This window comes from Monoraphidium neglectum (genome assembly GCF_000611645.1).
Source record: "Monoraphidium neglectum strain SAG 48.87 unplaced genomic scaffold scaffold01221, whole genome shotgun sequence".
Lineage (NCBI taxonomy): Eukaryota > Viridiplantae > Chlorophyta > Chlorophyceae > Sphaeropleales > Selenastraceae > Monoraphidium > Monoraphidium neglectum.
Genome location: NW_014012407.1, coordinates 4,479 through 16,436, shown reverse-complemented (window position 1 = coordinate 16,436; position 11,958 = coordinate 4,479). Strand labels below are relative to the sequence as shown.

The 11,958-nt window shown below is 64.2% G+C and overlaps 2 protein-coding genes across 2 annotated transcripts; both read left to right on the top strand.

Moving 5' to 3' along the window:
• Nucleotides 1-168: 168 nt before the first annotated feature.
• Nucleotides 169-2,367, top strand: MNEG_7082 (hypothetical protein; the record flags this gene model as incomplete). Its single annotated transcript, XM_014044447.1, has 5 exons — nt 169-174; nt 1,027-1,247; nt 1,468-1,578; nt 1,889-1,985; nt 2,191-2,367. The coding sequence occupies 5 exons, from the start codon at nt 169-171 to the stop codon at nt 2,365-2,367; spliced, it is 612 nt and encodes a 203-aa protein (XP_013899901.1).
• A 1,307-nt stretch (nt 2,368-3,674) lies between these two features.
• Nucleotides 3,675-6,656, top strand: MNEG_7081 (serine O-acetyltransferase; the record flags this gene model as incomplete). Its single annotated transcript, XM_014044446.1, has 7 exons — nt 3,675-3,904; nt 4,262-4,493; nt 4,869-5,129; nt 5,388-5,510; nt 5,696-5,783; nt 5,965-6,359; nt 6,570-6,656. 7 exons carry the CDS (start codon nt 3,675-3,677, stop codon nt 6,654-6,656), a joined length of 1,416 nt encoding a protein of 471 aa, XP_013899900.1.
• Between the last annotated feature and the right edge of the window lie 5,302 nt (nt 6,657-11,958).

Below are 11,958 nucleotides of genomic sequence, written 5' to 3'. Positions count from 1 at the left end.
TGCAGGGGGCTGGGGGCCCGACATTGGCGGAGCGGCGGGTCCCCAGATGCATTGTTCTGCTGCAGCTCTGTTTGCTCGCCGTAACCCAGTTGCAGGGGACCGAGCGCACCAGCCAGCCTGGCCACACCCTGAAGTTGTTGGAGTTTGTGGTGACTCAGAATCAAGAAAATGGCGGTCAGCACCTTGCAACCAATCATTCCCCCTTCAACAAACAAACACAAACCCCGCCCTGTCCTCCCCAACATCTGGGCCCCTAGGTATGCGGAAGATGTTGCTGACGTCATCAGGGGCGCCACCTCGGGCCGCGTTGCAGGGTTCTTTGCGGAGACCATCCAGGCGCGCTGCACCCCCCCCCTCCTCAACACGGGCCCTTGCTCCCCCAACACACATACACAACTGCCTCAATGCCATCACCACTACTCACCACTGTGGCTCCGCCCGAGCGCGTCGGCCCTGAAAGGCCGCTGTTGGCTGTAGGGGGGCCAAGAGTTCTGCAGCCTGTGTCAACGTCTTGCGGGATGGCTTGCGGCCCACTGCAGATAGAGGCCCATTAGCCTGATCAGCCAGTCATTGCACCAACTGCTGCAACACAGGGTGTCGGTGGTGCAGTGCCCCTGGCGGATGGCTACCTGCCAGAGGTGTGTGCAGCTGTGTTTGCTGCTTGTTGTTTAGATGTGCAGGTGTCGGTGGTGGTACATGCGTGTAACGTTTGTGCATGTGTGCGCGTGTATTAGCGTGTGTGTGCACGCGCGTCGTGTGTGTGAGGGAGGGGAGAGAGAGAGAGAGAGAGAGAGAAGTGATGTGCCTGTCAGGCTTTTGCTTGTGTTCGCATGTTCCTGCTGTCGCCTGTCCGCTGCCCCACCATTGGCTCTTATGGTTGCGGGCTCCCCATGCTGCGCAGAGTTCACACATCCCCAACAGGCATGTGCATACACAAACACACATACACATATACACACGCACACACACACACACACACACACACACACACACACACACACACACACACACATACACACACACCAGGCGTACCGCATCGTGCGCGAAGCCGGCGGCCTCTGCATCGCCGACGAGGTCCAGACCGGCTTTGGCCGCACTGGTGACGCCTACTGGGGCTTCCAGCTGCAGGGGGTGACGCCAGACATCGTCACCATGGCCAAGGGCATCGGCAACGGCCTGCCCCTGGCCGCGGTGGTCACCACGCCTGAGATCGCGGCGGGCCTGACGCGCGCGATCCACTTCAACACGTGGGCGGGGCGGGGACGTCTTTGACGTGTGTGTGTGTGGGGGGGGGGGGCGAGAAGAGGGGTCTTCGGCAGACGCGCACAGCGGGATACAGGCCGTTGGCTGCGCTTGCTGATGGGCCGGCGCAGACCCCCGCAGCTGAGGGGGGCGACGGGACAGAGGTTGCCTGCTGCGGCGGCTGTCCGCCCACGACACCCCTTCCGGCCGCCCGCGCCTGTGCAGGTTTGGCGGCAACCCTATGTGCAGCGCTGGCGGCCGCGCAGTGCTGCGAGTGATCGACCGGGAGCGCATACAGGACCACTGCAAGGACGTCGGCACGCACCTGCTCGAGCGGTGCGCGGCGTGTGTGGGGGCGCGATGGCGGTCACGCTTTGACCCCCCTTGGCTCGGACGTTTGTATTGCTCCTGTTGCGCATGACCAAGGCTTGGGTAACCCTGCCCCGCTCTGTGGCCACGCCTGGTGTCTTTCTTGGGCGCTGACGGCGCCTCGTTGCGATAGCTCGGTGCGTGCCGCTGCCGCTGCCGCGACGTTCATGACCACTGTGCTGTGGCCGCCTCCCCTCAGCCCTTCTGTCTGCGACGCACTCGTCCCCTGCTGCGGTTGTCCCCCCGCCCCCCCCCCCCGGTCTGCGCATCCCTCCAGGCTGGCGGGGCTGCAGGCCAAGCACTCCATCATTGGTGACGTGAGGGGGCGCGGCCTCATGCTGGGCCTCGAGCTGGTGAAGGACCAAAAGACCAAGGTGCGGAGAGAGCGAGCTTGCACGTGCGTGAAGTGGCATGTGCGTGTGTTTATGCATGTATCCTTGTTTGTGTATGTGTGTCTTTTTCGTGCGATGTACCTAGGTTGCGGTGCGCTTTGTAATAAATGGTGCGGCGCCCAACATACGTGCACCTGACCAGCCCCCGGCGCGCCGTCCCCGCGCCCCAACCCGGCTGCCGCGGCAGGAGCCGGCCACCAAGGAGCTGGCGGAGGTGTTTGAGGGCATGAAGGACCTGGGGGTGCTCATGGGCAAGGGCGGCCTGTACGGCAACGTCTTCCGAATCAAGCCGCCGATGGCGTTCAGCCGCGCAGACGCGGACTTCCTGGCCGACGTGATGGACCACTGCCTGTCGAAGCTGTAGTCAAAGGGAAGCTGCCGGTCAAAGCTATACGAAGGGGGGCAACGACTCCGGGGCCCGTGGGATGCCGCGCAGGGTTTTTTTGTCGACCGCATCCGTGCCCGCCGCGAAGCGCGGGCTGCCGATCGAGCTTGCCTTTTGCATCAACATTAAGCATGCATCAAGCCTGTGCATCATGTGTACACTATCGACCGTTGTGTTTCATGTCTTTTGCGCTGTGACACAGCGCCCAGCTGTGCCAAACGCCGTCAGTTGGGCTGTTGCACCCGGTGCTGCTCACCCCCCCCCCCCCGGCAAACGAGCTCGCTCACTTGGTGGGTGCAGCAGCATGTTTTGATGTATGCTTATGCTATATGTGTAATGGCTTAGGCTGACGGGTATCCTGTGACGCGTTGACCCGAGCCAGCCCAGAGATGTTTCGGAGGCATGAGCGGCAGCACGGCAGGTGCAAATGCATGAAGGCATCCGCCTCAGTGTTCTGCGCCGCTGACGCAGTGTCACCTGCCGCTGGCTTCTGTGCCCGTGCTGCAGACGGGCTCAATCCTTGCTTCCCCCGCCGCATTTTGCATTCACGCGGGGTGCGGAGGGCCGCACATCCGAGTGCCATTCCCAGCCGCCAAAACTAGCGCCGCATCAGAGCGCAGATGCTGCCTGCCGCCCCTCTTCTGTGTATCAAATGCATGGGCAGTTACTTTCAAGGCCGTCCAGAATGCCACTACCTCCGCAGGCCGCGTGACTAAATTTCTGACAGGGCGGCGCCATGACCACACTGTTGCCATGTTGCAACCATCGCGAGACCCAGCACTCGCCCGGCGCTTAGAGTGCATGCTGGCATATCGGCCGAACAATTATTAAATGTGGCATGTTACGCATGTTGCAGGAACCATCTCGTCACTCGTTGATCACTGTCAACGCACTTGCCAAGTGCTGTGCGAAGTAGTTGGTCGCACCGCCAGCCATGAGCTTTACATTAGGTTGTCGTGGCCCACCCCGGGGCGCTTGCGGAGGAAGGCCACGGGAGGGGCGGAGTGGATCACTTGCTCTGTCGCGACACCGGGTCTGCCGTCGAGTTGCCCCGGGTGAGCGATGCAGGGAATGCAAGTATTTTGTTGTAAGCCAAACGTAGGGTCTGCCGCCGCCCGATCGTGACGGGGCGCGACATCCTGCGGAACACCATCGCCTTCGGTGGAGCCCGTGCTGCTGTACTGTCGCTTCATGCACCCGCTCCTACTCGGACAGGCTGCCGCAGCCTCCGCGGGGGACGTGTGGCCCCTGGCCTTCATAAAAACCCTTTGAGAACCCACATTTTCATGTGTCTGATCCAGCACGCTGCCGCCGCGTTTTCGAACCCGCCAGGCAGCGGCGAGGGCGCGCCCGCGGCCAGCATCATTGACTGGAACTTCCCACAGGATCCGACCGCCCTGGGCGCTGCCGCCTCGGACGAATACCCGGGCGGACGCGAGGGCGCGGCCAGCGGTCCGGGAAGCCTGGGGGCGGACAGCGCCGAGGAGTTTGAGCGCGCGGTTTGGGGCCAAATCAGGTGTGGAGGGCAAGTTGCGCCGGTTGGGCAAAGGGGCGCCGCGCTGAGGCGAGGGGCTGAAGCAGCGGGGGCATTCTGGGGCCTGCTGGAGGAATATTGATGCAGTGGTGCGACCATCAGCGCCGCACCTTTCCACGCGCCCGAGCAGCACACATATGCACGCGTATGCGCGCGCACGCGTATGCGCGCGCACGCGCGCGCGCACACACACACACACACACACACACACACGTGCCCGCATGAACACACACACACACACACACGTGCCTGCATGAAAACACACTCACACACACACGTGCCCGCATGAACACACACACACACACACACACACACACACACATGTGCACACACACACAGGGCCGAGGCCTCCCATGACGCGGCGCACGAGCCGGTCCTCAGCAGCTTCCTCTACGCCTCCATCCTGGCGCACCCCTCCTTCGAGCGCGCCCTGGCCTTCGTGCTCTCCAACCGCCTGGCCAACTCGGTGCTGCTGCCCACCCAGCTGCTGGAGATTTTCCACGACGTGCTGGCCAGCGAGGCGGGCGTGAAGCAGGCTGCCCTGGCGGACGTGGAGGCGTGCTATGAGAGGGTGCGCGGGGTGCGGGGTTGGTTTGTCCGTGTCCGTGCTGTGTGTATTTACTTGTGTATCTGCTTGTGTGTGTGTATATATGTATGTGTTTGTGTGCACGGGTGGGGGGTGGGCAGTTGTGGTTGGGTGTGGGCGGCTATCCCTGGTCGAAGTGCGAGGGCTTGCTCATGCACCCTAGAGTGAATGTTTGCGCCTGAGAACGACCCCGCACACTAGCCGGAGGCCAAGGGTGCGACGCCGTACAGCTGTGGGCCTCCCTCCCAGCAACGTGCCCCCTTGATAGCGACCCGCGACCCCAGCCGGCAGACCCCCACGACCGGGCGCCCCAAACGCATTTAAAAGCCGGCGTGTGCCCGCCCTTTTTCAATGTTGCAGGACCCCGCGTGCCGCGGCTACAGCCAGGCGCTGCTTTACTACAAGGGGTACCACGCCCTCCAGACGCAGCGCATCGCGCACGCGCTGTGGAACCGCGGGCAGCAGGTCATGGCGCGGCTGCTGCACTCGCGCATCAGCGAGGTGCTGTCCATCGACATCCACCCCGCGGCGGTGCTGGGGCGGGGCATCCTGTTGGACCACGGAACGGGGGTGGTGATAGGGGAGACGGCCGTCATCGGGGACAACGTGTCCATAGGGCAGGTGGGTGGGTGGGCGCGGCCAAGGGATCGCAAAGCACAGACCACGATTTGCACGCGCTCAGCCACGTACGCCACCCTGGGGGGGAGGCGCTGCGCGTTGTTGTCGTTGGTACCAGCAAAGCGGGGCGCACGGGGTGCAGGTGGCGGCGGTGCGGCCGCCTTTCCTGCCCCCGCCCGCAGTGCCGCCATCCTGCACGCGCGTCTGCGCACCGGCGCCGGCACTGAAATTGGCAGCGGTGCGTTTGCGCAACCTCGGCAGAACGTCACCCTGGGGGGCACCGGCAAGGAGGACGGGGACCGCCACCCGAAGATCAGCGACGACGTGCTCATCGGGGCAAACGTGACGGTGCTGGGCAACATCCCTGTCGGGCAAGGCGCACAGGTGAGTGCGGCCCCGTCAGCTGGTGTGATTGCACACACAGCGGGTGTGTGCGTGCATTTTGCCTGGATGGCAACGTTTTAACGGCCAAGTGAGCTGGCTTTCGTGGGCTGTGTGCAGGGGTGTGGACGTCAGTGGCCTGGCCTGCCTGGAAAAGATCTGGACACCTCGACCCTCTCTGCGGGCAGGTGGCGGCGGGCTCCTTGGTGCTGAAGCCTGTGCCGCCGCACACGCTGGTGGCGGGGTCTCCGGCGAAGCCCGTCGGCAAGATTTCGGGTGCGGCCCGAGCAGATTCAGAAAGCCAGCAGTCGGCTGGCAGCGTTGGGGCCGGCAACGTGGCTTGCATATCATGCGCCTGGCTTGCCTTGCGTGCTGCTGTCTTGCCGGCTCGCCCGTATCACTGAATGCAAGCCGTGTGGTGATGCGCGCATGTTGGCCGTGTGTTGCGCCGCCGCAGGCAAGCCGGCTCTCGGCATGATTTGGAACGGCCGCTTCAACGCCAACAACCCTGACCCTGACGGCGAGGCGGCACCGAGCGAGAAGGGCGACGCCGCCAGCAGCAGCAGCAACGGCAACGGCACGGCGCCGCCTGCCGCCGTCGGCCCACGGGCGCCGGTTCGGGTGAATGGCAGCGGCAAAGGGGCTGGGAGCGGCAACGGCAGCAGCAGGGTCGCAGTGCTGGCAGGCGGCACCGGCTGGGCGCAAGCGGCGCTAGTCAACGGCGGCGCGGGTGGCAGCGGGAGCGACAGCGACGGCAAGGCCACTCCTGCGGCAGCGGCGGCCCCGCCGCTGCCGCCGCTGCCGCCGCCGCGCCCAGACATCACGCCGGCCCCCCTCAGGGGCGTTCACGAGGTGCGGGCGCCCTCATCCTTGTGGATGTTGGATTGATGGTCAAACTGCAGTGGTTGTGGGGGGCTGCGGCCTTGGCCTGCAGGGCAATGCGCGAGCAGCTGTCGGCACGCGACGCGCAGCGCTGCGCAGCCAGCGGTTGACCCGCCCATCCAGGCGTTGACCTGTGGTTTTGACCCATGGTGTTGACCCACCTTGCTGCACCCCTCACAGGGCGAGGTGCAGGCCACGATGGACGACGCGACGGCCGCGAGGCAGTGGCCAGCGCAGGGGGCAGAGGACCCCGAGTTTGTGATCTGAGGGCCTGGATGATCTGGGGCGATCTGGAATGATCCGGGTGCGCCGATCTGATTTCTAAACGGTCCTGTATATCAGCCATGCATCCGAGGTTCAGCGGCCGCGCGCGGCGTGTTGTTGCATGATCGTAGCCTTAAAGAGCGATGCGGCGGCCACGGCAGGGCCGTGCTGCCCCCGTAGTTTGGGCCCTTATATCCCCTGCCTTGTCGTTGTGTGGACTTCGTTGTGAGAGCGCAACAGCGTTAGATCGCAACCCCGCCGAGTCCTGCTTCCTGCACTGCAAACCAGGCGGCCGCGACGCGCCTCAGGTTGCAGCTGGGCGCCTCGATGCTGCGCAAGCGCGTGCACGCAATTTTGGATCTCGGTTCGTCTTAGCATTGCGAGAGCGGACCACACGCCGCTGTCAAGTCGAAAGGAAACCCAATCAAGTTGCTTTGGCTCCGCTTACGCAACAGCAGCTCTCAAAGCGCTGTGCCGCACGGCCGCCCCAGCCTGGAACGCTGCAGGGTGCATTGTCCTTGTACCCCGCATCCACTCACCCTTTGTATGGAATGTTGATGTGTAAATCGCGTTTCTTTCAAGTGTAGATCGCACGCTGAGGTTGCTGGGCTGCATAGGTTGTGCAGGCAATCAAGATGCCAAGCAGCACAGTCACTGGATCTTGACAGCACGATGATGTTGGTCATGCGCACAGTGGCAGTCGTAGCTGGTGGTCACTAAGCACATCTCGCACGCACGCTACAAGCCAGCTTTGTCAACCTGCCAGCTCCTAATAGCCAAGCCAACGCGGTGCACTGCTTTGCCTGTAGGTGGGCTGACAACTCCGCATTGCTCATGGGTTGTGTTCAGAGTTACCAGAAATTGTGGAGTACAGAAGCTCGTCCCCTCATACTCGTCCAGCCCCCTGGCACTGAAACCGCTATCCAGTTTACCGAGCCCCTGGCCCACAGTGGACACAGGCTGGCCCATCGTCTGAGTCACCTGGCATGGGGGGTGACCCCCATGATGAATTAGGCCCCAAACTTGCGCAGACGCCCTTCATCCCACCCCTTTGAACCTGTATAGCGACTGGAGACTACCAGCTCGCACTGCTGCAGTAGGGCAGACAGCGTGCAAGGGCCTGGACTGCCGGCGAGTACTGCAGTCCGGCCACATGCATGCTATCTGCCGTGCCGCATGATGCCGCTGGCCTACAGCAGTGTTTCCTGGTTGATTGCATCATCAAAGGAAGATGCTGGTTGAGTCATGCCAAGGGGCAAATGTAGGTTGGCTGAGCATGGTACATGTGCCATGGTGGGTTGCAGCGCACGCCAGACCGGAGTCGTGCGATGCGTGCAGCCTGGTGCGGCAGGTGGCGCACGGCGTGAGAGTCATATGTGCGTGTGTGTTTTGTGTGTAGGTGTGTGTGTGTGTGTGTGTGTGTGTGTGCGCGCGCGCGCACGCGTGTGTGCCCGTGCATGTGGCCAAGGTGGGCGGTGCCATGGCTGGGGCACATGCCCAGCTGCAAACCAGCTCCGCACGCCGATTGATGAAGCCAGCGTCTGCCTGCTCCTGACCATGTGAGTCTTTGACGAAGTGCGGACGCAGATTCTTTTTGGCTGAAATCAACCCCCACGCAACGCCCATCACGCCATTCTATGCCCTTGAGGTGCCTGGCATCAGCAGGTGAGAGGCAGCGTGGTGCATCACGCTTCTCCCAACTCCGTTCCGGCCGATGACGGCCTTTTTTAGTGCACCGTGAGGAGGTTTTCTATAATAACGCCCAGCCGCCCGCCTGTAATGCCATGCACGCCCTTCTGGCCCCTTGCCCTGTGGTGTGAGGGTATCTTCAGTCATGAAGATGCTGCACCGTGGAGGGTCGACGCTTTCGAACCGCTCTGTTCCGCAACCAGGTTGATGCAAACAGTACTTAAGCCGGTTCAAGAACAACGTGACCCGCTAGTATGACGGCTTCGCGCACAGCGGGGTGCGGGTGTGGAGGCTCCAAAACTGGTTCTGGCGGTGAGCCGACTGTCGCATGTTCCCGGGACCTAAAACAGTGCACACTAATATCTGAGCTTTTGTACATTGAATTCACGAGACAGCTGATCTGTGTTGCCGAGGCTGGTCCTCGCAGCGGCGACTTTCAGCCAACGGGTGCACCCCTGCCATCTTGCAGGTAGATTTGTAAGTAAGTAGACGTCCATCTATCCTGTCAAAAGCCGGCCATCATCTAACACCGGCGCCAGGGGCCCAAACTTGGCGATGATGCTGCGGCGCACCTGCAGCAGTGGAGGCAATTGTTGCCATGCACTCATCACCGCCCAGGCGTGATCAACAGATTGTTAAAGAAACGACTGTCGACGCAGCAGATGTGCGGCCGATGCAGCTTGCGCCGCCGCCGTACCCGCTGCCACCCGCGGCCGACATGCCAGCTGCAGGACCAGCTGCAACGAGCGACCTGGTGGTTGGGCAGGAGCGCACCCACCAGTGGCTGCAGCTCCAGATGTGGCAGCAGCAGCAGCCCCAGCAGCAGCCGGCTGACCCGGAGCTGTCCTTGTATGGCCACAAGCCTGTCGCTGGGGAGAGCAGCTCAAGCGGCTTCGACTCTGACGAGGGTGCGGAGGGGGCGTGCGCGGCCGGGCTGGCCAATGGTCGCTGCCGCAGATTATGCAGGGTCCTGAATGCTGTGGGTAGCCGTTGGCAAGGGTCAGTGCTTGCAGGAAGGCAGGACGGGTGGCGACACCTGGTTGACCCGGGTGTCTCGCCCCTGCTATCCTGTGTATCGGCCTGCAAGCCGGACGGTGTTGAAAAAACGCAACGCACACTCTCATTCGACTGCATACATTCCTCACACCGGCACTGCAGAGCGCCCTGTTCCAGACACTGCGTTGGGCGCGTCTGTCGCGGGCCCAGCCTTGCAGCAACGGCCGCAGCAGCAGCAGCAGCAGTTGCTGCAGCAGCAATTGCAGCAGCAGGTCGCCACCATGCCAGCGGCGGGTGGTGCGGCGTCGCCCCCTGGCACGCGCGCATCCGCAGGAGCCGGGCTGCCGCCCCGAGGCGGTGCCGCTCCCCTGCAACGGCCGAGTGTCGGCAGCGCAGGCAGTGTGGTAGCCGTAGCAGGCACCCCGCCCGCGACCCCTGGCAAAAGCCATGGTTTTGATTCAGCGGAGGTGCTCCAGCTTGGCCGCGGTGTGCCGGCCGGCACAAGCTCGAGCGATGCCCTCGCACGCACTCTCTCTCGGCAAAGCAGCGGGCGGAGCGCTGGGGGCGGCGGAGGCCTCCAGCAACGAGCGTCGCGGATCGTTGCGGCGCACAGGACGCAAGCGCAACAGCAGCAACAGCAGCAGCAGCAGCAGCAGCAGCAGCAGCAGCAGCAGCAGCAGCAGCAGCATTTGGACTTGCTGGCCCTTCAGCTGCAACACCTTCACAGCCAACAGCAGCAAGAGGGCCTGTTGTTTCGTGACAGCCCCACCTACGAGCAGCAGGCAAGCCTGGCAAGCCTTGTCGGGGGCGGCAGCTCAACGTTCGGCCTGAGTGGTGCCTCGTCGCTGGCGGCGGACGCCGCGTTCCTCGCAGTGGCGGCCGCGGCGGCGGTGCCGGGCGGGTCTCCGCCCCTCGGGGGATCGCCACTGCTCGGCGGCGGCTCGCCCTTTGACACCCAGGGGGCGCGCGGGGCGAGCCCACCCCCGTTCCTATCGCTGGAGGCTTCGACGCTGGCTGCCCCAGGGCTGAGCCGCGCTGATGGCGCTGGCCTCGGCGTGCCCACCGCCGGCTCTGGCTCTGTCCCGGCGCAGCCGGCGGCCTCGAGCGCGGCGCTGCTGCAGCAGGTCATGCAGCGGCACCACCAGCAGCAGCAGCAGCAGCAGCAGCAGCACCATCACCATCACCACCAAGCAGTGGCGGTGGCTTCGATGGGACTGGGCGCCCTAGACGCTTTCGCGCTGCAGGCCACCCTTCTGCCGGTCACATCAAGCGCAGCAGTGGCTACATCGACGGCGGGCAGCACCGCCGGCTTTGATCTGGGCAGCCCCCTCCCGCGGCGCCTGACGCGGGATCTGGGCAGCAGCGACAGCTCGCAGGGCCTGGTGGCTGCGGCCAGCGCGATCCTGCAGCAGCAACGGCAGCAGCAGCTTGAGCAGCAGCAGAGGCAGCAAAAACATCAACAGCCGGCTCTGTCGGTTAGCAGCAGCAATGCCAGCGGCTCCGCAGCGCCCCCCAGCATGGCGAGCACTCTCGATGCAGCTGGCGCCAGCAACTCTGGCCGCCTGGCTCTTGTCGGCAGCCTGAGCCGGCTCAGCTTGGTGGCAGCCACCAACAGCCTGTATGGCGGCACCCCAGAGGGTGGCAGCCCATACGGCGGCAGCCCCACCGGCGACAGCTCTCATGGGTCGTCCGGGCCGCTGCTGCAGACGGCATCTTTCGCGGCGGCTTCGGCGGCGGCGCTGCAGAGTCAGGAGGAGCTGCAGGCACAGCAGCAAACCATGGCCGCAGCGGCGGCGGCGGCCGTCATGGCGGCGGCCCTGCAGCAGCCGCAGCAAGGCGACAGCCCACAGCATCAGGGGCTGTGGCCGCAGCAGCGAATGGAGCAGCCGCGCCAGCAGCAAGCGCAGCGCCACTCGCAGCAAGACGCCCATCTGCTGCGCCAACACCAACAGCGGGCTGCAGACAGTCATGTGTCGGCGGCGGGCGCGGCGGTCGCTGTCAGTGGTGGTGGTGGTGCAGGCAATGCTGCGCTGTACATGATTCCGCAGCAGATGTACATGGACCCCGCCGCTTACATGCAGCACATGCAAGTGGACACTAGCATGGGGATCATTCTGGGGTTGGAGGGCATGGAGGGCGCCATGCAGCCGCTGCCCCCCATGCATGCCGCGCCCAGCATGCACGACATGCATAGCTTGGCCGGCATGGGCGGCATGCAGGGCATGCAGGGGCCGCAGGGAGCCATGTTTGTCCCCATGGCCGGCGCCCCATACGCGCCGCTGCCCGCACCCATGCCGCTGCAGCAGGGGCCGTATGGCGCGTACGCGCCGCCTGCGGGCCACCCCACAGCGCCACCAGGCTTGCAGCAGTTCAGCACACAGGGAACGCACATGCCCATGCAATCACAATGCCCACCTCAGCAGCAGCAACAACAGTGGCAGCAGCGGCATTACTACCAGCAACAGCAGCAGCAGCCACGCCAGCGCACGCAGCCGCACTGTCCGCCGCTGCCACTGCTGGGGCCGCCGGTGCAGTCGCGATGCGAGCTGTGCAATTTGGGCTGCAACAGCCAGGCGGCGCTGCAGCAGCACCTCGCCAGCCGCCGCCACCTGCAGCGTGC